At 47.9% G+C, this 27,934-nt stretch overlaps 1 protein-coding gene across 3 annotated transcripts in view; it reads right to left on the reverse strand.

Annotated features, from left to right (window-relative positions):
* The window catches only part of HIP1 (huntingtin interacting protein 1), a 152,854-nt gene that overhangs the window by 48,775 nt on the left and 76,145 nt on the right, over positions 1-27,934 (reverse strand). For all 3 annotated transcript variants that reach the window (XM_061210335.1, XM_061210337.1, XM_061210336.1), the window contains exon 2: positions 1,970-2,033. In XM_061210335.1, coding sequence (XP_061066318.1) covers positions 1,970-2,033 — 64 coding nt within the window. The remainder of the gene's footprint in view (positions 1-1,969; positions 2,034-27,934) is intronic.

Here is a 27,934-nt window from a genome sequence, read left to right on the forward strand (position 1 = left end):
TTCTTTAATTTTCTAAGCATTTTAACGCACCCAATTCGTGTCAGGCACTTGGGGACACATATAAAGAAAATAAGACTTCAGTCCTCAGCCCTCCAGGAGTGGATACCACAGTCGGGGGTGTCAACCTGTTTACCAGTCAGGCACCAGGGATAAATGGTTGTCTGAACAGCATTTCTAAATGAAGTCAGGTTTCCAAATGCTCATTCAGTTGGTAGTTAGGGTAGCTGATGATCTTTAAAAGTACTGATAAAGAATAAATGTTCTGTGAGATCTTTAGGCTTTAAAACCCTACTGTACGGATCGGATCTTTTCAACATTTATCCACCCCTTAGAAATTGTGAGGCAGAGAGACTCCCAGAATGTCAGAGCTGGAATGTTAGGCCTTTGAAAGCTTCTTTGGCCAACACTTTCATTTGACAGACAAGGGAATTAAGGCTCACAGAGGTCCCACTGGGCCCACTCGAGGTCACAGAGAAAGTCAGAGAGCTCCAGAGATGAGATTTCGGAATGTCCCTCCAGGTCTGTTCCATCGCCCCAGGGAGCCTCCCTGGCAAGGCGTGACCTGGGCCGGCCACTACAGGCCTGGCCCTCTCTGCTCACACCCGTCCAGAGGAGCACACTGCCCTGTGACAACTGTCTCTCTCTTACTTCATATCTTGCACCAGACTGACTGATCAGTATTCTTAGCAGGGAAGGGTCAAGACTGGGTAACTCCCTGCGAAAATCAATTGGGCCACTAATAATGAGGGCTTTTCTTGGTTTGGTTTTCTTGACTCAGTAAAGCATCAAGGGAATAAAAAGGCAAGGTCTGGCTAGGCTCATGGTTGGGCCAGGCTTCTGGGGTACCCGGTTGAGGTTCTAAAGCCCCATCTTGAAGCAAAGCCCTAATTCCAACCAAAGCATATTCTGCTAAAGACAAGCTGCTTTCCTTCCAGTGCAGAGCAGTACATGCTGTTAGCAACATTTCCTGAGGGCCTGACCTGTTCTGGGCATCGCACTGGCAGTGCCGGGTTTCCATGGCCTTCTAACCTGGAGGGTCTCCTCCACGGAGGGGCGGGGGTGGGATGGCTTCAAGATAGGTTGTTCCAACCCAACTGGCTGTGGTGCAGCCACCATGCTGAGCCCCGGCAAGAAGGAGCTTCCCATCGCAGACAGAAGCCCAGCCTCCCCTTGCCCTGTGCTTGGCCCCAGCACACACAGAGACAAAGCCTTGGCCCACTGGCAGCCTCTCCTCCAGGCTTTGGGGATTAGCCCTCGAGCACCTGGACTTGACCTCAAGGGCAGGTCCCGAGGGATCCATCAGTCAGGCTGCCTGCACTTCCCTCCAAAGCCACAGACCCATGACGGTGGCCGCCCAGGACCTCCACCAACTCGGCGTGGGGGGCTTGGTGAAAATCTTCAAATCGTCAGTTCCCTAGTCTACCCTGACCTTCTCATCTTCTTCCCTCTGGTTTGGGGTGAACCAGTTCACACAAGTGGCTCTTATTTCCATGGTAGAGCCCTTGCGTCGGCTTAAGGCCAACCGCTGCCGCCAAGGCCTCTATTTTGCTTTCATGTTCAGAGAAGGGCATCTGATCATGTCCCCAAGGGGGTGGTCAGTGTGGCAAGGTGCAGGGCCAGAGCGCTTTGATGATACAGGTGAAAACCCCTCCGGTGCCCCGAGGAAATCTCTCAAAGGAGAGTAAATTCAAAGGACTCGGCAGTTCTGAAAAGCTAAGTCCCAAGAGAGAGGTGAGACTGGGCTAGATGGCCGCTTTGGTCCCTTCCACCCCAACGGACTGTGGGCTCTGAGGCCAGTTGTTGCCAACCCACACTGTTCAGACCCTGCTGGGGCCTGGCCGGTGGGGGGCGGTTCTCCTTCCTGAAGCTGAGCAAGGATGTCTCCCCCGACCTCATTCCCACCCTCCCCCGCCCCCCGCCATTTGACCGCCCTTGGGGTCGGTCCTCCGAGCAACATCCAAAAGGATATTTCTGGCGTGTTTTTCCTTTACAGCCACTTCCTGCGTATTAATGGCCTTATTGATGCTGACAGTCTGAAAAACAAGAGGGAGGGGGGAGGGGAAGGAGGATGAGATGAATAAGCTTCTGACAGTGGCTGGGACCCTCCCAGACGCCCCGCCCCTTCCCCTCCCTCCACAGACCCCTCTGCTCCACTGTCCCCTTGCAGGGCCCCCTGCGGGGGGCAGAGGTGGGCAGCACTCCCAGGCCAGCTGGCCCGGGCTGTCCTAAGGCAGCGGGCTTTGCTGCCTGGCATTGGCTGTGCCCAGCTGCTGCGCCCGCATGCCACTCATTCACTTGGCCCAACATGGCAATTAAAGCCTGCACAAAGGGATGCCTTTCATCCCCCAGGGAAACATTATTTCTCCGGGAGCAGGAGGAAGAGGCGCTGAGATCAGGGAGGGGCTGTGGCTCAAAGACCGTCCGGCCACCCCTCTCTCACAGCTAGAACCTTCCACGGAGCCTACCCTAGCTGGCCCGGGTTGACAGTGGTCACTCTCCTCTCTTGTTTCCCTGCTCTTGGGCACTTTCCAGCTCCTAACCAAATTCCCTTTTATTTTCTTACTTCTATCATAGGACATGACGAATATTCACCCCTTTCTGGTCGTTTTAAAAATCGTAACTCTCTTTTGAAGTAAGCAAAGCACGTTATACATGTAAATATAACTTACACACACACATACATGGGATCGTATCATGTAGGCTGTTTTTTGAAATACAGCCTTTTTCTGTTTGGCTTTGCTTCCTTCCACAGACATCATTCTACCCCAACCCATGTTAGCAACCTGTTATGCATCCTGCACGCGTGCACGTGCGCACACACACACACACACGCACACCCCTACATTCCGAAGGGGTTATTTTTGTCACTGTTCTATAAAACTGGGACTGTCATGCACAGACTTTTTTACATCTTGCTCTTCTCACTTGAAAATATCCCATGAAACATTCTCCAACTGAACTGGTAAAACGCTAGTTCATTCTTTAAAAAGATAACATAATATTCCATGGCGTGGGTGGATGTGATTTATAGCATCCCGTATTGGGAGGCAATTTATTTCCAGTAAACTATTTTAGTAAACATCCTTATACATATATCCTTATTAATTGAGGCTTTCATTTCCAAGGGATAGAGTACTAGGAGTGAGATTACTGGGTCCACTTTTTTTTTTTTTTAAACTTTTCATTATGGAGAAGTCCAAGCACACACAAATATGATGATTAGTCTAATAAGCCCTCATATAGTCAGTCCCCAGGACCAATTATTATGAACTTGCAGCCAAACATGCATCCTTATGGGTGAGGGGTCACAAACATTTTCTGTAGAGCCAGTTAGTAAATATTTTAGGCTTTGCAGGTCACATGGTCTCATCACAACTATTCAGCTCTGCTGCTGAAGGGAAAAAGCCACCTCAGCGATACTAAATGAATACGGAACTGAAAGACTGTGGCTGAATTCCAATAAAACTTTATTTACAAAACCAGGAGGTGGTCTGGATTTGGCCTGCACCTCTAGTGTGCTGACCCTTGCTTTATACCATTGGTCACTGATTCCCTTGCTCCCTGGATTATCTGAAGTAAATTCTAGGCGTTATACCATTTTACCAGTAAATATTTCAGTATGAACTTCTAAGAAAAAAAAAAAAAGACTTTAAAATTTAACCGTAATACTATGATCACACCTAAAATTTTAAGGATAATTTCTTAATGTCATCAAATGGTTAGTGTTCACATTTCTCTCTTGTGTTAAAAAAAACCCCACAACTTTCTTGCAGCTGTTCTAATCAGGATCTAAACAAGGCTGCCATCAGGCTTTGTAAACAGGCTCCAACAATTCACATTTCCACTGGCGATGTTCAAAAGTAGCCCCTCCAACAGGGGTTATCACTTCTTTTCATTTTTGCTGGTCTTACGGGTGTAGCGACATTTCATCATGAACTTGTAATTTCCTGACTGCTAGTAAGTTTTGAATATTTTCTTATATGTTCTCATGGTTGTTGATTGCCTTACCTAGTGAAGTATGTTCATCTTATCTTTTATAGCTTCTATGTTTACTTACGGTTTCTCCTGCCCCATGTTTATACTGGTAGACTCTTACGTTTTCCTCTGTTTTATTGTTTGTATTTTATTGTTTGTGTTTGAATCTTCATCTGGAAAAAATACATACTTATGTATATGTCATATATGTATATGTACATGTATATGTGTATGAGTATATTTGGTACAAAATAGGTTATACCAAGATATGGTCTTTTATATCTGGTTTACATAACTTTTGGGTGTGTTCTTTAAGTCCACTATTGCACGTATTTTTTTTTCCTCTACCAGAATCAACTCTTTTTTTTAAATTGAGATATAGTTAATTTACAATGTTGTGTTAGTTTCAAGTGTACAGCAAAGTGATTCAGTTATATATATATTCCTTTTCAGATTCTTTTCCCATGTAGGTTATTATAAAATATTGAGTATAGTTCCCTATGCTCTACAGTAGATCCTTGTTGTTTACCTATTTTATATTGGGTTCGCCAAAAAGTTCGTTTGGTTTTAAGTACAAATAAAAGACGTTTTTCATGTTCACGAAGAACTTTATTGAACAACGTATTCACTAACCGAACGAACTTTTTGGCCAACCCAATATATAGTAGTGTGTATACGTTAATCCCAAACTCCTAATTTATTTACCTCTCTCTCCCATCCCTTTTGGTAACCATAAGTTTGTTTTCTATGCCTGTGAGCCAGACTCAACTTCTTTAATAGCATAAGCTCTGTTGTGGGTTGAACTGTGTCTTCCCAAAAAAGACACGTTCAAGTTCAAATCCCCCAGCGCCTGTGAATGTGATCTCATTTGGAAACAGGGTCTTTGCAGATGTAATTAGTTAAGATGATGTCATACTGGATTAGGGTGAGTCCTAAATCCTGTATGACTGGTGCCCTTATAAGAAGGCCAGATGAAGACACAGGGACAGACACTCAGGAAGAAGACAGCCAGGTGAAGATGGAAGCTGACACTAAAGTGATGTGTCTACAAGCCAAGGAATGTGAAAGATGGCCAGCAACCACCAGAAGTTAGGAAGAGGCAAGGATGGATTCTTCCCTAGAGCCTCCAAAGGGAACATGGCCCTGCTGACACCCTTATTTTGACCTTCTAGCCTCCAGAACTGGGAGAGAACAGATTTCTGTTGTTTTAAGCCACACGCTATGTGGTAATTCGTTATGGCAGCCCCAGGAGACTAACACAGGGTCCTTTCCCCATCATGCTCAGTCACCTCCAAAGACAAGGAGAGTGCAGATACTCCTTTCCCTCTTCCCTACAGCACACGCAGGGGGCTCCACTGAGCACAGCTGTTGGCTGTCAGTGCAACGGTAAGACCAGTCCAGAAGGAATCTCATATAAGAAATGCTGCAAGAAAGAAGTAAAATGTTTATCCCCCTAAAATCTCCCAGTGAGGCAGCACTTGTGTCCTGTGGAGACCCAGTGCTTCCAGCTTCCTCTTCACAAGTCCTTCCTTGGACCTTGTTTCTCAGCTTCTGCTTCCAGGCCTGTCCCACATCATCCTCTTTCCTTCAGATTTCCTCAGGTGAGTTACACGCTTTCAACTATGTTTCTCTCCTGGCTCTAGAACAATGATGGGATCCTGGCTGCAGACAGACCTCTGGGCAAAGTGACCACATTTGCCGAGCCTTTAAAGGTTGCCTGCGTTCATAAGGAGTTATAAGGGACCTAAATATGTAAGATGACACCAAGAGATGCAAATCCAGTAAGGTGCGAACTGGATGTGGTCAAGTTCTAGGGGGTTGGTAGAGACAGCAGTAGCACAGGCTGTGATGGAAAAAGAGAAATCCATGTTGGCCGGAAATGCTAGAAACTGCGTCAGGGCCTTGAGGGAGGACTGTGATGGGTGGGGTTTAGACTTGGTCCACAAATATCTATTTATACTGATGGACCAAAGACCAATTGCCCAAGCTTGTGGTCAGTATGAGCCTTGCTTACAAAAACAAACAAAAAATCCTTAAAATTCCCTTAAGCCACATAAAATAATATACCATGAGTTTGTAACTGTAGACTGCGTGTGTGTGTGTGTGTGTGTGTGTGTGTGTGTGTGTGTGTCTGAAAACTGAAAATATCCTGTACTCTACATGTTGAAAGGAAGGAGAGATCCTGTGAAACTGCGATGATACTGCTCAGGGAAACTTTGTCGAAGGAAGAAAGGGGTCACCTGTCTGTCCCCGGTGCCTCCCCTGCCATTGACTGACTTCTCTCAATGACGCTGCCTACAGATTCGAGGGGCACTTATGGTTGTTGCACAGAAAGGCTAAGCCACTTGCCCAAGGTCATACTATTCGGGTGGCCGGATCCTCGAGCCCAGCTCTGGAAAGGTTTGGAACACGAGGGCTGGTTCTGCTGCAGGGCCACGTGTGTGCAAGGGCAGAACGGGGGATGAAGGCAGAAAGGGAGGTAGTGCTGGGTGCAGGGGGCCAGTGGGCTTCGGAGGGGGCGGGAAAGGATGGAAGCAGCTGAAGGGAAGAGAGTTGAAGGAGGCAGCTATTAACAGCAGAGAAGTGAAGGAATAAAGGGCTTAACCTAAAAGATGGAAGTGAAATGGAAAGAACCCGACACAAGGTGAGCTATGAAGCAATTCCAATAGGATTGGCCAGTAGGAGCTCCCAGTTACAGGGGACACAACAGAGGGAAGAATCAATGATGCTGCAGAGGTTTTGAAGCTGGGCAGGTGGCAGAACAGAGGCAGGCATCTGGGGCTGAGGGGACATTGTAAGCAAAGGACAATGAGGCTGGGGGGGCTTGGGGTGAGAAACAGTCATTTTTAAAAGATTGAAGAAGTAAACTAGCAGTAGCAGTGGTTATAATCATCAAGATAACGGCAGCTAATGAGTGCTTACTACCCAGCCCTGCGTTAATAAGTATTTTGTATGAATTATCTCATTAAAGTCTTATAAGTCTACATCCTACGAGTATTAGTATTAATCATCTTCATTTTACAGATGAGGAAACCAAGGCTTAGAAAGGCTATGTAAATTGCCCAAGGTTGCTCTACCAGCCAGTGTAGAGCTGGAACTCAGACTCGGAAGTGGGGCTCCACAGCTCAGGCTCTGGATCACAATCCCCACGTGAGACATGGCCCGCCACACCACAGAGACACAGAACCAGAGTCCAAATGATTTCCACAGACTGGAAAAATGGGTGAAACTTCACTAGATGCAATCCAGCAGGTATAAAGGAAGCTTCCTATATGTAGGTCTAAACTCGCTGGCACAGGGGAGATATGAGTCAAAGCAGCACTTGTGAAAATGATTTAGGTGTTTTATTTGGCTGCCAACTTAATATAAGCAACGCTGTGATGTGGCTGATCAAAATGCAAGTCTGAGCTCTGGATGTATTAAAAGGAATACAGTGTTCAGAATGAGGGAGGGGATGGTTCTAATTCTCTCTGAAGATAAATTCACAGGTAAAACACTCTTCAGTTTTAGACCTTGTACATTATGAAGGAAACCAACAAACTAGACTGCTTCTAAAAGAGAGCGACCTGGACTGGGATAAGCCTGGGGCCTGAAGAAAACTTAGAGGAATATCAATATTCTTAAAGGTGGTCATGTGGAAGGAGGAATAACTCCAGGGATCAAAACTAGACCAACGGGGGCTTCCCTGGTGGCGCAGTGGTTCGAAGTCTGCTTGCCAGTGCAGGGGACACGGGTTCGAGCCCTGGTCTGGGAGGATCCCACGTGACGCGGAGCAACTGGGCCCGTGAGCCACAATTACTGAGCCTGCGCGTCTGGAGCCTGTGCTCCGCAACAAGAGAGGCCGCGATAGTGAGAGGCCCGCGCACTGCGATGAAGAGTGGCCCCCCGCTTGCCACAGCTAGAGAGGGCCCTCGCACAGAAACGAAGACCCAACACAGCCATTAATAAAATAAATAAATAAAATTAAAAAAAAAAAAAAAACCTAGACCAACGGGTAGAAGTACAGTCAGGCCGTTTCTGGATAAACTTAAAGCTGTCTCATGAAAGAGAGAATGCCCCATTATTAGAAGAATACAGGCAGAGGCATGGCAACGTCTCCTTAGGGTTACTGTGAAAAAGACTTACAGGCTCAGGCTGGATTACGTGATTTTTAGGTTCCTTCTCACTGTTAGACTCTGTAAACGTCCTTCAGATGATGGAGGGCTTTGGATATAAGGGCAAGAAATTGTGACCTGGTGGACACTGAGATCCACAGAAGGCTCTTCTGTTTTTATGTTTTTTATTTTTGGCCGTGCTGTGGCATGCGGGATCTTAGTTCCCTGAGCAGGGATCGAACCCATGTCCCCTGCAGTGGAAGCACGGAGTCCTAACCACTGGACCACCAGGGAAGTCCCGACAGAAGGCTCTTGAGCAGGGGAGGGACCGGATACAAACGCCCCTCCGTCCTCCTGAGCTTGAGGAGTTACCTCTTCAGTGCCCTGAAAAAGGAAAGTGTGAAACAACTTCTGTGTGGACATTCAGAGTCACAGCCCCAGTACGAGCCCAGGACCCCAACACAGCACCTAGCCTAGCACTGGGCTATGGAACGAAGTCTCTACCCAAATCAATAGCTACAAGACACCTGCAAGCCTTGTCTGCCCTGGTCAGGACTGCCCCAGACCCTTCTCTTGCAGCTCTGGCAGGCTCCTGGGAGTGCCCACCTACTGCAGCCAACATGCCCAAAGTTCTCCAACCAACGCTTCCCTACCGAGAAGTCGGGCAGGGTCCAGCCCACAGCTGCAGGCCCACCGCCCAGTTTCTGTAGCAAGGCTTTTTGGGCTCAGAGGCAGGGCTGAGCCTCTGGGCCCGTAAAGGCAGGCTGTGGTCCTCCAGGGCCCTTGGAATCTCAGACACCGGACACATCCAGGGCGGAAGTTCCACGCTAGGCTGAGTTTCCTGTACTTGTGCAATGCTCGGTGCCTGGGATGCCACCCCGCGCCACAGGCCCCTCACTTCCTTCTGCATCCCAAATGCTGCCCCGTCTTCTTTCTTTTTAAATTCCTATTTCTCTTCGTGTGTTTGACAACAAGTATATTGTCTTACCTCCCCGTCAAGATTAAAATTCCAAGGGCGAGGACCCTGCCTTCTGCCCTCGTGGGCCCACAGCTGCTAAGGCAGGGCAGAGTCTTAATAAATTATTAAATCATGAAGGACTTAATGACTGCTTCCCAGTGCGCCTGCCTCTAAAAAGTACCAGGTATGTGATTCATGGTCTCTTGAGAAAATCTGCTCTCTTTCCCTCCCCTCCCCAGACTCTCTCTGAAGTAAATAATTGGGTTCGGAGCTGGGTGATGCCTCGGGGGACGCTCCCAGGGCAGAGGGTGGGAAGTTCGGGGCTCCACTGCTCACCTCCGGCCTAGGTTAGAGAGCATCCTCTGAGAACAGGCTGTTCTACAGATTTCGCCGGAGTCACACAGGACCTCAGACCGTGCAGTGTCCCCCCTGAAAGAGCAGCATTGTACACCACTTCCTGACCCAGCTGGCCCTCGTGTCCCAGGCTGGTTCCGGAGAGCCAATTATCAGCAGGCACCGTAGGAAGGGCGGCTTTCCGTTCCCCCCCCTCCCCACCCCGCCCCCGTCCCTGTCCTCTGCTCCCTCAGGACAGCCTTAGCCAGGCTGCAGACAATGGGAAAACTTCGGGCCTTGCTTCTGCGGGGGGCCAGGCCTGGGCCCGTGCTGCAGGGGCAGCTGGCCACAGTCAGGTCACGCACACAGCTGCTGGCAGGGACCCGCGCTTGGGCTGCCAAGGCCGGGCTGGCTCGCAAAGGTTCCATGGCAGGGGCAGGCACGGAGGATGTGCCCGGTGCGGGACGCAGGTCCCAAAACCAGGGACCGGAGGGCCCAGTGTCCGGACCAAGTGTAGGAAAACCTGCGACCAGGCAGGGCAGAAGGAGAAAGGAGGAAGTAGGCTAGAAAGGACACAGAAGGAATGAAAAGGGCATCAGTGGGTGGGAGGCATTTGCTCAGCAAAGCCAGAGGTGGCCACCACCAATGGCCTTGGTGATGCTGCCCAGCACAGGGGCTGCACGCTGCATCCGTCACCGCGTCAGGTTTGGAGGCTTGGGGTAAACAGATGAGGCAGGTGGTCCTGTTAATACCTGCTGCGCAGGGCAGAAAGGGATGCTTCGGGCCGTCAGCTCCTCCTGGAGAGGAACAAGGCTGGCGATGGGGGAGGGTGGGCTGTGATGCCGGAGAGAGACAGACTCAAAAGACTGCTGGGGCACGTCATGGTAAAGGTGGGGGCAGCCTGAGCGAGGATGACAGATTCAGAAGCGAGTCGCAGTCACATGAGTCTCGGGGAAGAGACAAGCGAGGCACAGAAGGCCGAACATAGTCTTCAGCACTGAGTGAGACTGCTCTGGTCTTGGCCGTGATACTTGGAAGTGGATGTCCGACATCAAGTCTTTTGAATTCTTCTCTTGATCAGAAATAATAATAATAGAATGTCGTCGTTGTTGTCACCGGATTGATTAGTGGTAGCAGCTGAGCCTCTACCAGGCGCTGCACTTGGGGATTTGCTTCTGATCCTCCCTCCCCTGGAGGGCAGGCAATCTGACCCATTTTCCAAGTCAGGTTGCCCAAAGAAGCACAGGCAGCCGTGGGTGGAGCCAGAATTCAAACCCAGGTCCCTCTCCCCACACACACTGTGCTACCTTCAGCAACTCGGCAGCCTCAATGCCATCCACCTGCCTGATTTTCTCTCTTTCTTTTTTTTTCTTACTCTTTGGCTACACCGTGTGGCATGCGGGATCTTAGTTCCCTGACCAGGGATCGAACCTGAGCCCCCTGCAGTGGAAGCGTGGAGTCCTAACCCCTGGACCTCCAGGGAAGTCCCCTGCCTTGCTTTCTACCCCACGGCAGCTGCACCCCAGATCTCTACTGCTCCTGAGTGATCTCAACCAGGCCCATGGCTTTGAACTCTTCATTTCTGCCAACATGCCCCACTGCCCAACTATTCCTCTCCCAGTCTCCCTAGAAGTCACCCTTAACTGCTGCCTTTGTCTCAATGTTCCCATCCAACCCATCAGTAATGCTGCCCTTTCCGCCTCCCAAATCCCTCTGTTATCTCTCCATCTCCTCTGCCTCCAGCCAAGCCCAAACCTCTATCATGTCCCCACTGGACCACTGAAATAGCTTCCCAAGTGGATTAGCCCTCCCCAAGCAGCTCTCTGCCCAGCAGCCAGAGTGATCTTGATAAACCACACCTGAGATCACGCCACCTGGAGCAGAGCCCGCCACCACCAATGAAGCCCGCCCTCCCACACGGCGGACAAAGCCCTACACCGGCATCAACTCCCATTCGCCCTCTTACTTGTTATACCCCGACCACATGGGCTGCCTCTTTGTTCTTCAAACATTTAAAATTCTTTCTGTCTCTGATGCTCCTTATGCCTGGAATGGTCAGATTTTTGCCTCCCATTCTTTGCAAGGCTGGATGTTCCTTCTTTTCCAGGCTGTTCAAATACCACCCCCTAGGCAGCCTCTCTAATCTAAAGCATCTCCCCACCCCTTGGCCTGCAGTACCTCTTTATCATGACACAACCATCCTGGTTATTTCCTGTAGAGGCTCTTTTCTCAACCTGAAATCCCCTTGTTGGTTCCTTTGCTTGTTGTTGGTCTCACCACTAGACAGTGAGCTCTGTGCTGGCAGGGACCGTGTGATCCTGCTGTTCCCCCCCCAGTGGACACACTGTGCCTGACACGTGGATGGGCTGACAGAGGAAGAAGGCTGCTCGGCCCGGCCCTCTCCAAGCAGACATCCTCATCAGCACGTGATACCTTGTTTGTTCCACTCACCTGTCTAGGAACCTCCATCTTCCCCTTCCCAAGTCACACTTCTTTCTCTCCAGCGAAAAATCTTACTGATATTTAAATATAAACTGCCTTAACTAATGATATCCAGTTATCCTTTCTTACAATCCTTTAGCACTTAGCTAGGCTCCATATGGCTAAATACTTTGCCTCATTTAAATGCTTTTATAAAAGGTATGTGCTATAGACTGAATTGTGTGCCCCCCAAATTTGTATGTTGAAACCCTAACCTCCAGTGTGATGGTACCTGGAGCCTTTGGGCAGTACTTAGGGTTAGATGAGGTTGTGAGGATGGGGCCCCCATGATGAGATCAGTGACCTTAAAAAAGAGACACCAGAGCAGGCTCCCTTTCTCTTGCTCTCTTTTTCTCCAGTATGTGAGGACACAACAAGAAGGTGGCCATCTACAAGTCACGAAGGGAGCCCTCATGGAGATCCAAATCAGCCAGCACCTTGCTCTTGGACTTCCCAGCCTCCAGAACTGTGAGAAATAAATTCCTATTGTTTAAGCTACCCAGTCTATGATATTTTATTATGGCAGCCTGAACAGACTAAGAGTATTTTTTTCTCTTTTTTTTCAGTATTTTGTGAGTCTTATCTACTTCATAAGCTGAGGACTATTGAAATTAGGATCACATCTTCCCCCTCCCCTCCCACTCTAAAGCCCCCAACCATCCTCTGGCTTCTGGAGAGGTGGTGAGTAATCCAATTATCTGGGTCATGCAGATTTCAAAGGGTTTAGCAAAAGGAAAGGCACTCGCTCTTCTGCAGTCTGATCTGGAGAGGAAGATGGAGTAAGAAAGTTGAGAAGATTAAAAAATGTCAATCAACTCTGTAATAGGTGTACAAACCTGTGTTGGGAGCAGGGTGGCCAGGACTGTGAAGCACCCAGGACAACTGAAGAAACAAGCATCCAAAGTGGAAAACACTGGGGGAAGCCATCCAAGTGTCCGTCCACAGAGGAATGGGTACACAGAACATGGTCTATGCACACAATGGAATATTATTCAGCCCTGAAAGGAAGGAAATCCTGACACCTGCTACAACATGGCTGAACCTTGAGGACATTATGCTGAGTGAGATAGGCCTGTCACAAGAAGACAGACCCTGTTGGATTCCACTTATATGAGGTACCTAGAGCAGTCACATTCAGAGAGACAGAGGTAGAATGGTGTTTGCCAGGGGCTGGGAGGAGGGGGAAGTGGAGAGTTATTGTTTAATGGGGACAGAGTTTCAGTTTGGGAAGATGAAAAAGTTCTGGAGATGGATGGTGGTGATGGTCACACAGCAATGTGGAAGTACTCAATGCCACTGATTATAAGTGATTAAAATGGTAAATTTTATGGTATGTACATTTTTACCACGATAAAAACACACACCCACACACAAAAAGGAGGAACTGATTATGCTACAACAGGGATGAATCTCAAAAACATGATGCTAAGAAGCCAGACACAAAATGTCACATATTGTATGATTCCATTTATACGAAATACCCAGGATAGGCAAGTCCATAAGAGACAGAAAGCAGATTGCTAGTTGCCAGATTCAGGTAGGAGGGGGAATGGGGAGTGACTGCTTGATGGGTACAGGGTTTCCTCTTGGGGCGATGAAAAAAATGTGCTGAAGTTAGATAGTTGTGATTGGTGGCACAACATCATGAATGTACTAAATGTTACAGAATTATATACTTTATATTGGCTGAGATGGTGAATTTTATGTTATGTGTAAAACAATTTTTTTTTTTTTAAAGGTGGAAAACACGGAGGAATTATGATTCTGACTGAATACCTACTTTTTGCAGGGCAGGGCCACCATCTAGGCTGTAGGACGATGCTACACAACTCCAGGTGGGCCTCTCCCAGACTGTGAGGGATGATCCTTGTACCTAGACCAGGGATTAAGAGTAACACGCGTGGCGAGATTGTGGGGAAATGGAGTGGTGCCCAAAGACCACGCATCGGTGAAGATAATCGTGATTTACCGAAAGAGAAGAAGGCAAAATTCCACCTGTTATTCATGAGAGATTCCCAAAAGGAAAGGCGGCGCCGCTCACCAGGTACCAACTTACGTTCACGGAAGCAAGTCAGGCCAGACTGACCTCGTTTCCTGGTTAAAGCTCCAGGCCACCGTTTCAGGAAAACATCAACGTGTGTGTCTGATTTTCCATCATCAAGGTGCTTACCAGTCTCTTATAACATCTCATTGACAAGGATGAGAAAGAACAGGGGCTACTGGGGGTCGAAACTACTGACTGCCAGCCAAACCTGACCTGCAGCCTGAGTATAACCTATGAGCTGGGATTGGTTGTGGGATCTTAGTTACCCGACTAGGGCCACCGGCAGTGAAAGTGCGTAGTCCTAACCACTGAGCCGCCAGGGAATTCCCCTGGTTTTTACATTTTTAAAGGAAGCAGAGGAGGTGGACGAGGAGGAAGGAGGAGGAGGAGGGGGAGGAGGGGGGAGGAGAAGCTGGCCACAAAGCCAAAACTATTTCCTATCTGGCCCTTGGCAGAAAAAGTTTGGTGTCCCCTGAGCTAGATGGGGAGGTCCATGAGGGTAGATGTCCGCCCTTACAGGTGCTGGTTGTTGGCTACCATCATCTTGATGTTGGGAGTAAATGCATTTGGATGACACTGGTAGACCATGACCATGGGCGAAAAACAACAAAACAGAATATTCCTGGGCCCAGAATCCTAGTACATACGGGCGAACAGCAAACCAGGTGAAAAGGACCGAACTCATTCCCGGTAAGTTCGTTAACAGTACGATGTGGCCACCATAATAAAATAAAATTTAAGAAGGTAATTTCATTTTGAGCTACATCAACAGAATTATAAGATCTAGAACGAGAGCCAATGCTTGGTTTTACAGCTTTCAACCTCACCTGGAGTACTGATTCATCCTACCACGTGCGGAGAGGCTGTTGGGCAGTGAATAATGCGTTCAGCTCCGGGCGCCCCATTCTAAGAGAATTACAGATCAAGTGGGCATGTGCAAAGGAAACCAGCTAGGATGGTGAACCACAGAAGGTCAGATGAGAGAACAGAAATCAGGGAAAGTGGTGGTGGGGAAGAGTGATGGGGAAGAAAGGGCACAGGTGTCTTCAAATATGTTAGTTCCCAACACCCGTGAAATAGAAGGTCTCAGGGCCAGATGGGGACCCTTGAGTGAGGATGAAAAGAAACCAGGTTCTGTCTTCATCACCTTCCCAAACTGGGAACAATCCCAATGTCCTTCCACGAGGGGACAAACTGCGGTATAGCTACACCACGGAAATCTACTCAGAAATAAAAGGAAAAAACTACTGATTCATGCCAACTATAGGATGAATCTTAAAAGTATTATGTGAAGTGAAAGAAGCCAGTGTGGTTGGTGTGTTTGGGGAACAGCAAGAAGGCTGGTAAGGCTGGAGCAGAGCGAGAGGAGGGCAGGAAGCAGCCAGACCAGGCAGGGCCTTGAAGGCCATTAAGAACGTTAAGCAGAGGAGGAACAGGATCTGATTCTGTTTTTGAAAAGGAAAAGAGGCCCAGATGGAGCCCTGGGCCCTTCCATCCGCATCGGGAAGACGAGGAGGAACCAGGGAAGGAGAGGGAGATGAAGCAGCAAGCCAGGCAGGAGGGGAATGGAGGCAGCAGGTGACCTCTCTCCCGGAGGAAGAAAGTGAGGCAGCTTAGAGGGAGCTTCAATTGTGTTGACCCCTGCTGAAGGGGCGGGGGCACCAGGACTGAGGATTAGCCACTGCACACGACAAGGATGTCACGGGTGACCTGGGCAAGAACCGCTGCAGGAGGGTGGGGAGGGGAGCAGAGAACGGGAGGAGGAGGAGTGGGAGACAGTGGGGACAGAACGGACGTCTCCTCCCCTCCCAGGGCCCGGGGCTCAGCGCTGGGGCTCTTGGGGTGTATGAACAGCCCCTCAACTCCAGGCCCCCCTCCCCCACCAGTGACCCCCTTTAGAACCAGCTCCCTGGCTGGTTCTCCATCCCCTGATGGGGTCACATAGACAAGAAATACAGACTCCCCGTCAGCAATCTTTCTAGATCGGGTATAGAGAGGCTGCAAAGAACACTCTTTTTCCAGAGACAAATACCTGTATTTCCTTCTCTGAAAGCTATCCAGGATGCTCGTAAATCCCCAGAGAAGTGATCTCCCTTTCTATATGACAAGACCCCTCTCCCACCTGCCTCCTCATTACCAGTTCCCAAGGCTCCTCTTCAGCCACGGTTCCAGCATCTGCGGGGACAGAGTGAGAGAGCTGACGGGAGCAGCCTCCCTCCTGTACCTTCAAGCCTCTGAGAGGCCTTCCCAGGGCAACCCGGGCCCCTTGCTGTCGTGCAGCCCTCATCCTCTTGTTTTCTCTGCCACTATGCTGGGAGAGACCCCCCAGCTCTGCATCCCCAAAGGTCCCCAGAAATTTCCTACAGACTCTGAATCAGACCATCCAGCACAGGGGCAACTGATTACAGAAAGGGGGACCCCATCGTGTCCTCCTGACCGGAGAAGAAGCCAACAAGCTCCGTCTTCCCTCCCTCATTTATCAGGACTACTGAAGAGTCCCCTTCAGCCAGGTCATCCTGCATATCCTCCGGCAAAGATCAGCATCTTCCCTGCACTTTGTCCCGCAGTGTAACCCAAGCTCAGGTCACCCACCAACTTGAGCAGCCCAATGTCTCCTGTGGGTCTCAGCCACTGTGCACACCAGCAGCCTCCCCCCAAGGGAGAGTGTCTGTGACAACCACAGGGTACCCACGTGGGCCTTCAGAAGGTCCCAGGATGTAGGGCACGAGGGTTAGATACTGAGACGCCGGGTCTCAGGGAAAAGGAGATGCTGGTCCATCTTCCCTCTTCCCCACCTGCAGGCGGCTGTGGCTTCAGACAGGCATGCCCTGGCCCCCACCGTTCTGTTTCTCTTGTCACAGAGGAAGCCTTGGTTCTGCCTTCCTAGTGACCCAAACTGCACCGCCACGTTCACAGGGGCTGCACCGAGAACTCATTAGAGTCCCTCTTAGGGCCAGGCCTCTGCCTAGAAAGTGATGCTGGGGCAGGCCCATCAGACGCATCCCGATCATTCAGGAGGCACCGAGCCAAGCTCGAGCGGCCTTTCGCAATGGCCTTGCTTTCCAGATAGACAGCTGGTCTGCAAGAGTGGAAACCCTGAGCTGTGTCTTTCCCCAAATCACCAGCATTGCTCAACTTCCTCTCCTCCCCCCACCATGCTCTCCAGCACTCTCCACCTCCCAGATTTCTAATGGGAAGATTAGTTTTGTTTCTTCTCTTTCAGCAGCACAGAGCAACTTTGCTCTGACTCTCTCAAGACACAGGGGGGAGGTGGTGGCACAGCATAGGACCCACCCTTCCTCAGCTCCGTGCCTCTCCCAGACCCCATTCCTAAGAGTGTCTCCTTGTCAAATGAATGAGCCGGGAGGCACTTGAGAGACCTAGACAATGCCAGAGCCTGCCACTTCCCGCCCCCCAAACCTCTGTTTTATCTTCTATTTCTACAGCAAACTCACCCCCATATTACTATATAACTGACCCTCTACCTCTACTCTCCACCACTACGGACCCAAATAAAGCAGAAAGAATAACTTCCTCCTGAGTTCTCCCAGCTGAGAAAGCGAGGGGTCCCTGATCTCGTGAAATCCAAACTCTCCCACGTGGCTTCAGCGACACCCCTCGCGTCTCCTTCTTTAGCTTCACTTCTCACTTCAGATGGCGGTCTTCACAAGACTGTGACCCAGATTTCCCGAAATGCAATTTATAAATAACTAGGGTCCCATTTTACACAAGAGGGCAGCTGCGGGAAGATATGTTACTTGACTCCAACAATGAATTCGGTAACCTTAGATCTTCCCAATTCACCTGTTTGGCTCGTTCAAATGTGTGAAGACCAGGTGTGCATGGAAAATAATGACAATAGCATTTCTCCTTTATTGTCTAGCCCTTCACAGTCTGCAAAGAGCTTTCATTTGCAGTCTGACTGATGCTGAGAAACCCTGGTGAGGGAGCTGGGCACACTTTATAGGTAAACAAGTGGGCTTGGAGAGGTCCAGCCACACCAGTCGGGCACATGCTCTACACTCTACAACCTATATGGTTACAACTGAACTCTTAGCCAGAGCCAACTTGTTTACTAAACCCCTGCTCTGACCTCTGATGAGAACCAAAAGGAGAAAGTTTTTCAGAAAACCTAGAGTGGGTACCTGAAGAAGACCATCCCTGAGGTCAAACAACCTCTAAACAAATCAGCTTGTACTATTGTCATGGAAGCAGGTTCTGGTCTTAGTTGCTCACACACCTCCCACCAAACCCCCATAATACACAGTTTTATTTTTTCTCGGGAAGAACCTGTTCCAGTCTGAAGGGAGACAGATTGGATGTTGGGCCTGTGAAGTCCAAGGTCACTGCAGGCAGACACTGTTGAGAGCACCTGGACTAAACTCCATCAGGCAGAGGTCCCAGGAGCTCGCTCTCCTCTGAGATCTCCGCAGGTGGGTGACGTACCGAGAGGGGACAGTCCAGAGCCCTGAACTCCAGCTCCCAGACAAATCAGCCAGTCCAGTCACAGTCTATGGTCGAATTCACATCAAGCACCTTCTGCAAAGCCCCATAGGGGGGCTTCCCTGGTGGCGCAGTGGTTGAGAATCTGCCTGCCAATGCAGGGGACACGGGTTCGAGCCCTGGTCTGGGAAGATCCCACATGCCGCGGAGCAACTGGGCCCGTGAGCCACAATTACTGAGCCTGCGCGTCTGGAGCCTGTGCTCCGCAACAAGAGAGGCCGCGACAGTGAGAGGCCCGCGCGCCGCGATGAAGAGTGGCCCCCGCTCGCCGCAACTAGAGAAAGCCCTCGCACAGAAACGAAGACCCTACACAGCAAAAATAAATAAATAAATAAATATATTTTTTTAAAAAGCCCCATAGGGGATGCCCGTCCAGCCTCATTCAGCAGCCTCAAATAGCAACACAGTGTTTTTTTGGTCAGTGGTTCTCCAATCTGGCTGTACCTGAATATCACCTAAGAACTGACCCCTGTACCCCCCGTACGCATTCACCCACCCCTAACAGATTCCTTTGCTCCACCCAGGATTGGACTCATCTGGTCTGAGAAAGGGCCACTGTTCATCACACTCTAAATCCGGCCGTGTTACAGAAGAACATTCTATGTCACAGTCTAAGGGAGGAAAAAAGCTCAGCTAAAGGAAAAGCAGGAATGAAGAGGGGGAAGAATGGGAGGAGCAAAGAAAAAGGGAATAATAAAGACTTTATATTATAATATTTACTTTTATAATAATAAAGTGGAAAAATGGAAAATGAAGAGATTTCCTCAGCTCAGACAAGCATACCTTGATTTAAGTAAATATAATTTTTTTTTCCGGAAAATATGAATTGACACTAAGGACAAATCAGGAGATTAGTCATTTTACAAAAGAATTTGACATCAGATTCCTTTAAATAGCAGTCTCTGCTAGTACATTTAAAATAGGATTCCTTTTACAGAAGTGTGATTTATACAAAACCACATCTGTTGCATAAACCTCAGAAAAAGAGCTCTCCTGCCATATACTCTGGCTAACTATAGAACTAGCCCAGTACAGATGGTCACCTGTTTTCTTCCAAAAGATACCCAGCCCTGCTCTCTGTCACCTATTTCTCTGTTTTGCCTGATTATGGTTCATTGATTCCTAAGGGCCACTGGATTCTTCCAGTCTTCCCTAAACTCAGGGAGCAACTGCTCTGAATTCTTTTCATACTCATTCATTAAACACATATTTCTTGAAGGCCTATCATGGGCACTACTCTAGGGGTACAGCCGTGAACAAAAAACGATGTCTCTGGTCCTGTGGATCTCATATTTTAGTGGGAGAGAGAGGGTAAATAATTAAAATACACAGTACGTGAGATGGTGCTCTATGGAAGAAAAATAAGGCCGACAATGAGGCTGGCGCATACTAGGCTGGTGTTAGCACCTTACACAGGGTCATCAGGGAAGGCTGTACTAGGAGACAAAGGGCTGCATTTGTAGGTGATGAGGAAGCAAGCCCGCCAGACACCTGGGGGAATAGCTGCAGGCAGAGCCCACCTGGCAGGTATGAGGAACAGCTAGAGGTTAAGCGTGGCTGGCGCTGAGAGGTCAGAGGTGGGAGGGGCCAGATCACAAGGGGCTACTTTAAGGACCAGCTTTTGTTCTGAGAGAGACAGGAGCCACTGGGAGGTTTTTTTTTTTAAGATCCTTTCCTATTGGTTTCACATTAAAGCGAGACAATTCTCTTTTTCTTTTAACATTTCTTTATTTTATTTATTTATTTTCCTTTTTTTTTTTTTTTTTTGGCTGCATCAGGTCTTAGTTGCGGCACATGGGATCACTTTCGTTCCGGCGCAGGGTCTGCTCTGGTTTCTCTCTAGTTGCAGTGCGTGGGCTTCTCTCTCGTTGTGGCATGCGGGCTCCAGAGTGCGTGGGCTCTGTAGTTTGTGGCACGCGGGCTCTCTCGTTGAGGCGCGGAGCTCAGTAGTTGCGGCACGTGGGCTTAGTTGCCCCGCGGCACCTGAGATCTTAGTTCCCCGACCAGGGATTGAACCCACGTCCCCTGCATTGGAAGGCGGATTCTTTACCACTGGACCACCAGGGGAGCCCCCCTCACTTTTTTTTCTTTTTGAGCAAAAGGGTGACATTATCGGACTCAGTGTTTTAGAGGATCCCTCTGGCTGCTGTGCTGAGAAGAGGCTGCAGGGACCAGCCTGCAAGCGGAGGGGAGATGATTAAGACACTGCTGCTTTAATTCGGGCCAGAGATGATGGTGGCTCAGATGTGGCTGGCAGCAGTGGAGGTGCTGAGATGTGGTGGGATTCGGATACATTTTGAAGGCAGAGCTGACAGGATTTGCTGCTGTTTGGACGTGGGGTATGAGGAAGGAAGGAGTCAAGGAAGGCACCATAATTATTTGCCAGAGTAACGAGAGGGCCCGAGTTGCCATTAACAAGATGGAAAGAATCACGGGAGGACAGGCTTGGGGCGGGGCAGATTGGAGCTTGTTTTTGGACATGTTAAATAAGAGATGTCCATTGGATATCCAGACAGAGCTGTAAATGAGCCGGGGGATGTGCAAGCCTGGAATTCAGGAGAGGTTCATGCTAGACGCATCAATTTGATAGTCATCAGCACATATAGAGATGGGATTTAAGAATGGATAAGATCACCAAGGATTAAGTCCAGATGAGAAGTCTGGGGACAGCCTGAGTACACCCAACATTCAAGAAAGACAGACATGAGGGAATGAGTAAAGGAAACAGAAAAGCAACCAGGAGAGGGTGTGGCCTCCTGGAACTGCATGAAGAAACATACTTGAACTTCAGTGGTGTTGGACGTTGCTGATAGATCAAACAGGATGAGAGCTGAAAACTGACCACTGCCTTGAACATCATGGTGACCTTCACCAGGGCTTTTTGGTGGAGTGGAAGAGAGAGCCTGATGGGGGATTCAGGAGAAAAGGGGTAACAGGGGCACTGGAGGCAGCAAGTGCTGGTAAGGGGGGCAGAGAAAGAAGAAGGTAGGGTCTAGGTTTCCTTGTTTTAAATGGGAGAAGGTATAATCTGTCTGTATAGACGTGAGGGGAGAGAAGGGAGAGGGTCGCTGGGATAGGGAAGGGGTCCAATGCACAACAGGAGGCAGCCACCCTGTTAGAGTAACAGGCCAGGTCACAGAGAGTACAGACACAGGTGTAGGCAGGTGCGCTGGAGACAGCTTGTGTGAGCTCTCTTGGGATTGCATCTCCTTTCACAGTGAACTAGGAAGCGAGGTCAAGGGCTCAGCATGAGGGCAGCAGAGAAGGCAGGAAGTACCGTTGAGGAAAGTGGAGGGCTGCTTAGACTGCAGGGACGCACAGGCCTCTGGAAGCAGCACCAGCACCCATCGAGGAAGGAAATTCAGCTGGCCCTCTGCCTCCTCTTCTCCCAGCCAATTCTCCTCCATCCCTTTCACTTTTCCTCATACCAACTCTTCTCCTCCTTCTCTTTGCCTTTCCAGATTTAAAACAGTTTGGACCTTGATGGACTCAGTACTCAGATATACTTGGTCACTTTGGTGCCCTTCTTCTTCTTCTTCTTCACTGAGGCCTTGCAGGAAGGAGAGGTGGGGTTGACCTGTGCTTGCTTTCGGAACATGGGCACCAGGGACTTGGTGGTCGATGTGTTTGTTTTCGGGGGATGAGGTGGGGGCAGGAGTCTGGGGGAAGCAAGGGAAATATGAGGACAAAACATCCAGACTCCCATCACATCAACAAAAGATAGAAACTACATGATCATCTCAGATGCTGAAAAAGCATCTGATAAAATTCAACATCCAGTCATGATAAAAACTCTTGCCAAAGTGGTCATAGAGGGAACATATCTCAACATAAAAGCTACTTATGACAAACCCACAGCCAACATAATACTAAACAGTGAAAAGCTGAAATCTTTCTCACTAAATTCTGGAACATGACAAGGATGCCCACTCTCACCACTTCTATTCAACATAGTATTGGAAGTTCTAGCCACAGCAATCAGACAAGAAAAAGAAATAAAAGGTATCCAAATCAGAAAGGAAGAGGTAAAACAGTCATTATATGCAGATGACATGATACTCTATGTAGAAAACCCTAAAGACTCTACACAAAAACTATTAGAATTGATAAATGAGTTCAGCAAGGTAGCAGAATACAAGATTAATATACAGAAATCTGTTGCATTTATTTACGCTAACAATGAAATAACAGAAAGTAAAAAAACAATCCCATTTAAAATCACATCAAAAAAACAAAAAACAAAAAATCTAGGAATAAACCTAACCAAGGAGGTGAAAGACTTAAATGCTGAGAACTATAAAACTATAAAGGAAATCGAAGATGATCCAAGGAAATGGAAAGATATCCCATGCTTTTGGAATGGAAGAATTAATATAGTTAAAATGGCCAAACTACCCAAAGCAATCTACAGATTTGATGCAATTCCTATCAAATTACCCATGACATTTTTCACAGAACTAGAACAAATAATCCTAAAATTTATATGGAACCACAGAAGACCCAGAATTGCCAAAGCAATGCTGAGGAAAAAGAACAAAGCTGGAGGCATAACGCTCCCAGACTTAAGACAATACTACAAAGCTACAGTGACCAAAACAGCATGGTATTAGCACAAAAACAGACATACAGATCAATGGAACAGAATAGAGAGCCAAGAAATAAACCCACACACCTATGGTCAGTTAATCTTCAACAAAGAAGGCAAGAATATACAATGGGGAAATGACAATCTCTTCAGCAAGTGATGCTGGGAAAGCTGGACAGCCGCATGTATATCAATGAAGTTAGAACACACCCTCACACCATTCAGAAAAATAAACTCAAAATGGCTTAAAGACTTAAATATAAGACATGATGCCATAAAACTCCTAGAAGAGAACATACACAAAACATTTTCTGACATAAATCTTAGCAATGTTTTCTTAGGTCAGTCTCCCAAGGCAATAGCAAAAATAAACAAATGGGACCTAATCAAACTTACAAGCTTTTGCACAGCAAAAGAAATCATAAAACGAAAAGACAATCTAGGGACTGGGAGAAAATATTTGCAAACGATGCGACCGACAAGGGCTTAATTTCCAAGATATACAAACAGCTCATACAACTCAATAACAAAAAACCAAATAACCCAATCAAAACATGGGCAGAAGACCCAAAAAGACTTTTCTCTAAAGAAGACCATCTGGCCAAAAGGCAGATGAAAAGATGCTCCACACTGTTAATTATTAGAGAAATGCAAATCAAAACTATAATGAGGTATCACCTCACACCGGTCAGAATGGCCACTATCAAAAAGTCTACAAATAATAAATGCAGGAGAGGGTGTGGAGAAAAGAGAACCATCCTACACTGTTGGTGGGAATGTAAACTGGTGCAGCCACTATGGAAAACAGTATGGAGGTTCTTTAAAAAACTCAAAATAGAGTTACCATATGATCCAGCAATCCCACTCCTGGGCATATATCCAGAAAAGATGAAAGCTCTAATTCGAAAAGATACATGCACTCCAATGTTCATAGCCACACTATTTACAATAGCCAAGACATGGAAGCAACCTAAGTGTCCATCAACAGATGAATGAAGAAGATGTGGTACATATATACAATGAAATATTACTCAGCCATAAAAAAAGAGAATGAAATAATGCCATTTACAGCAACATGGATGGACCCAGAGATTATCATACTAAGTGAAGTAAGTCAGATAGAAAAAGATAAATATTATATGATATCACTTATATGTGGAATCTAAAGAAAAGATACAAATGAACTTATTTACAAAATAGAAACAGACTCACAGACCTAGAAAACAAACTTACAGTTACCAAAGGGGAAGGGAGGAGAGGGATAAATTGGGAGCATGGGATTAAAAGATGTACACTACTATATATAAAATAGATAAACAAGGACCTACTGTATAGCACAGGGACCTATATTCAATATCTTGTAATAAACTATAATGGACAAGAATTTAAAAAATAGATATAGGGCTTCCCTGGTGGTGCAGTGGTTAAGAATCCGCCTGCCTGTGCAGGGGACACGGGTTCGAGCCCTGGTCCGGGAAGATCCCACATGTTGTGGAGCAACTAAGCCCGTGCACCACAACTACTGAGCCTGGGAGCCTACAGCCCGTGCTCCGCAACAAGAGAAGCCACCACAATGAGAAGCCCGCGTACCGCAACGAAGATTGGCCCCCACTTGCCACAACTAGAGAAAGCCCGTGCGTAGCAACAAAGACCCAATGCAGCCAAAAATAAAATAAAAATAAAATAAATTTAAAAAAAAGAAAAAAAATAGATATATACATATATCTATATATAACCAAATCACTTTGCTGTACACCTGAAACTAACACAATATTGTAAATCAACTATACTTCAATTTTTAAAAGAAGAAAAAAAAACCCATCCAGACTCCCTCCTCAGTTCTCTCACCTTCCTTCCTTCTCTCCTGTCACCCCCTCCCTCCTTTTGGTTCTCAATTTTCTTATCTAAAAACACAGACTAAAGAGTCACTTACCTCACTGTGGCTCAGGTGCTAATCCTCTATTTCAATTAACCTCTCCTGGCCTGTAATAGATCCCAGATTCATTTCCACGCCTTCTTTCATGTAACCCTTAGAGTAACACTGAGACTGCTACCTCCATTGACTAGATGGGGTAACTGAGACTCAAGAATGGTTAAGTGACTTGTCCAGCTGGTTGTGATGCCTGACTAGCTAGATGACCTGGCTGGTAAGTAGCAGAGCCAGGATTTGAACCAAGATCTCACTCCAATTTCAGGCCCATCCATCCCAGCAACATCGTTCCAGGCCTGGGAAGGATCTTTCTGACTCATTTCCACTGAGAGAACACACAGGTCAATGTCAAGCCCAAGGTTCCAGGAACCGAAGTCCTTATTAACGTATAACTAAAGCACTGGCTCACTGAACTCAGGTCAGACCCAAAGAGAAGAGAGTGGAGTGAGTAGGGCAGGATCTGGCTACCCCCGGGAGGCCATCAACTGTCCCAGCTGGCAGGCAGAAACCCGAAGGATATTTCCAGCCCCGGACCCAGGGAGTAATAACGAGCTGGGGTGGATTTGCTAAACGGTTTTCTAAAGTGGAGAGACGGGTGGTTGCTAATTCTGTAGGTGGATTTCGTCATCAGCTGTAGGGCTGCGATGTGACTTCCTCAGAAATCAGAGCAGCCAGAAACTCTCACTTCTGTTTCTCGAGGGATGAAGGAGAGCCCTTCCTCAGGGGAAAAGCCACAAGGTTCAGGAGAAGTGTAGGGGTGTAGAGGGAGACACCCAAAGGGCCCAGGCAGGGTGAACCCCTGCTGGGCACCCAGGCCTGACATCCTGCTGGTTTCTGGGCTACCAGCACCTGGTGGTCATGACATGGCCAGACCTCTCTTTCTAAAGCACAGCTCCTGGACTTCCCTGGCGGTCCAGTGGTTAAGACTCCGTGCTTCCACCGCAGGAGGCACGGGTTCGATCCCTGGTCAGGGAACTAAGACCCCGCATGCCGCATGGCACGGTCAAATAAATAAATAAATAAATAAAAATAAAGCACAGCTCCAGCGATGCCAGACACATCCAGGGGCTCACAACTGCACCCCAAGCCTTTGCTTCAAGCCACCCCTATAACCTAGATTAACCCCATCCTCCCCAAACCACCTCTGTTTATTTAAGTCCTGCCATTAATTAGTCAGTCATGATTGTATTCATTCAATAAATTCATCCACCAAACAAATACTGAGCACCTATGTCAGGTGCTGTACTAAGTTAACTCACAGATGAGTGAGACTTAAGTCCTGGCTTCAAAGAGAGTGATCTAGGTGGGGAGAAAGATGGTGGCATTGTGTACACAGCCCGTGGGAGGAGGGGTTGGTGGGTGCAGGTTGTAGGGAGGGTGGGGTGAGCATCGAACCAGGCTGAATGGGTCAGACCCGGCGGCCCTTCCCTGGACCCAGTGAGCCGGCCTAGAGAAGGGGCCTGTAGGGGCATTCAGGGGAGAGGCCAGCACCCGGCACTAAAGTGGGGGCCAGTGCCCAATGGCAGTGTTGCCGGAGTGTGAAAAAGAGAAGAGGAGGCCGGGCCCAGAGAGCCTAGCGTACAGTTATAGGGCAACGGAAGAGAGAACCGTCCAAGCAACTTTCCCTGTAAGCACCACTCAGCCCAAAACACACCAATTAAAAAAATTCTGAAAAGCCCAAATCTTTTTTTTTTTAATTAATTAATTTATTTTTGGCTGCGTTGGGTCTTTGTTCCTGCACGCGGGCTTTCTCTAGTTGCCGAGAGTGGGAGCTACTCTTGACTGTGGTGCGCAGGCTTCTCATTGCGGTGGCTTCTCTTGTTGGGGAGCACGGGCTCTAGGTGCACAGGCTTCAGTAGTTGTGGCTTGGGGCTCTAGAGCGCAGCCTCAGTAGTTGTGGAGGACAGGCTTAGGTGCTTCATGGCATGTGGGATCTTCCTGGACCAGGGCTTGAACCCGTGTCCCCTGCATTGGCAGGCGGATTCTTAACCACTGCGCCACCAGGGAAGTCCCAAGCCCAAATCTTAAAGCCCAAGTTATTAAAGTGTAAAGCAGTGACCAGATAGACACACTTAGATATGTGTTTAAGGATCTTACCTCAACTGTGGAAAACGGATACAGCTAAATGTCTATTAGTGGGAGAGTGATTACAATGAAACGATACATGGCTCTACTCATCTGGAAATATGAATTGCTAACAGTTGCTGAATCTGCCTTCACAACAACACTATACGGAGGTTACTGTGATTATCCCACTACACAAGTGGGAAAACTGTGGCTCAGGGAGCCTCGGTCCCCTGCCCCAGTGAGTAAGTGGTGGCTACAGAATTTGAACTCCAGGACCGAGGCCCTTCACCACTCTGATATAACTGTTTCTAGATCTAAAGTGTAGTGAAAGCTAAAATACAAGTTTACAAAACTGTATTATGACATGGCCCCATTTTGTTTAAATATGTATTTGTCTATGTGTATATGCTTGTATTTTGTTAAATCAAATGAACATTTGGCCATTTTTGACTTCTAAAAAGTTCTTTGCCCTTTCATATGGTTCAACCTAGCACACGTGCATGTGTGTTGGTGTGTACACATTCACACCCATGAATAAAAAAGTCTGTAAGGATCTATACCAAATTATTAGTAGTTTTGGATGGTGGGAGTATGCCTGATCTTGCTTTTTTTTTTTTTACACTTTTTCATATTTTCTGAAAACTAGCGTAAGTTAAATGTTTTTCTGTGGGTTACCTGTTTCCTCACCACAGCTGCTGATGACTACAGCTATGTGAGATTAAAATGTACCAAAAGTGCAGGAGCCCAGCCCTCCTAAATTACAGCATCCGAGGCCAGTACACTCATGGCCATCTCCCCTCGGGAGCTGAGAAGTCAAAGCATAGGCAGAAAGTTGTCACAGAAAGAACTCAGAGTCTGCTGACTCAGGGGACAATGCTGACATATGCACAGGACAAAAAGGATGATAGCCAGGACCCTAGCTGACAGCACTGGGAAAATCGCCGTCCAGCACTAAAACTGCTGA

Source organism: Eubalaena glacialis, chromosome 13 (genome assembly GCF_028564815.1).
Source record: "Eubalaena glacialis isolate mEubGla1 chromosome 13, mEubGla1.1.hap2.+ XY, whole genome shotgun sequence".
NCBI lineage: Eukaryota > Metazoa > Chordata > Mammalia > Artiodactyla > Balaenidae > Eubalaena > Eubalaena glacialis.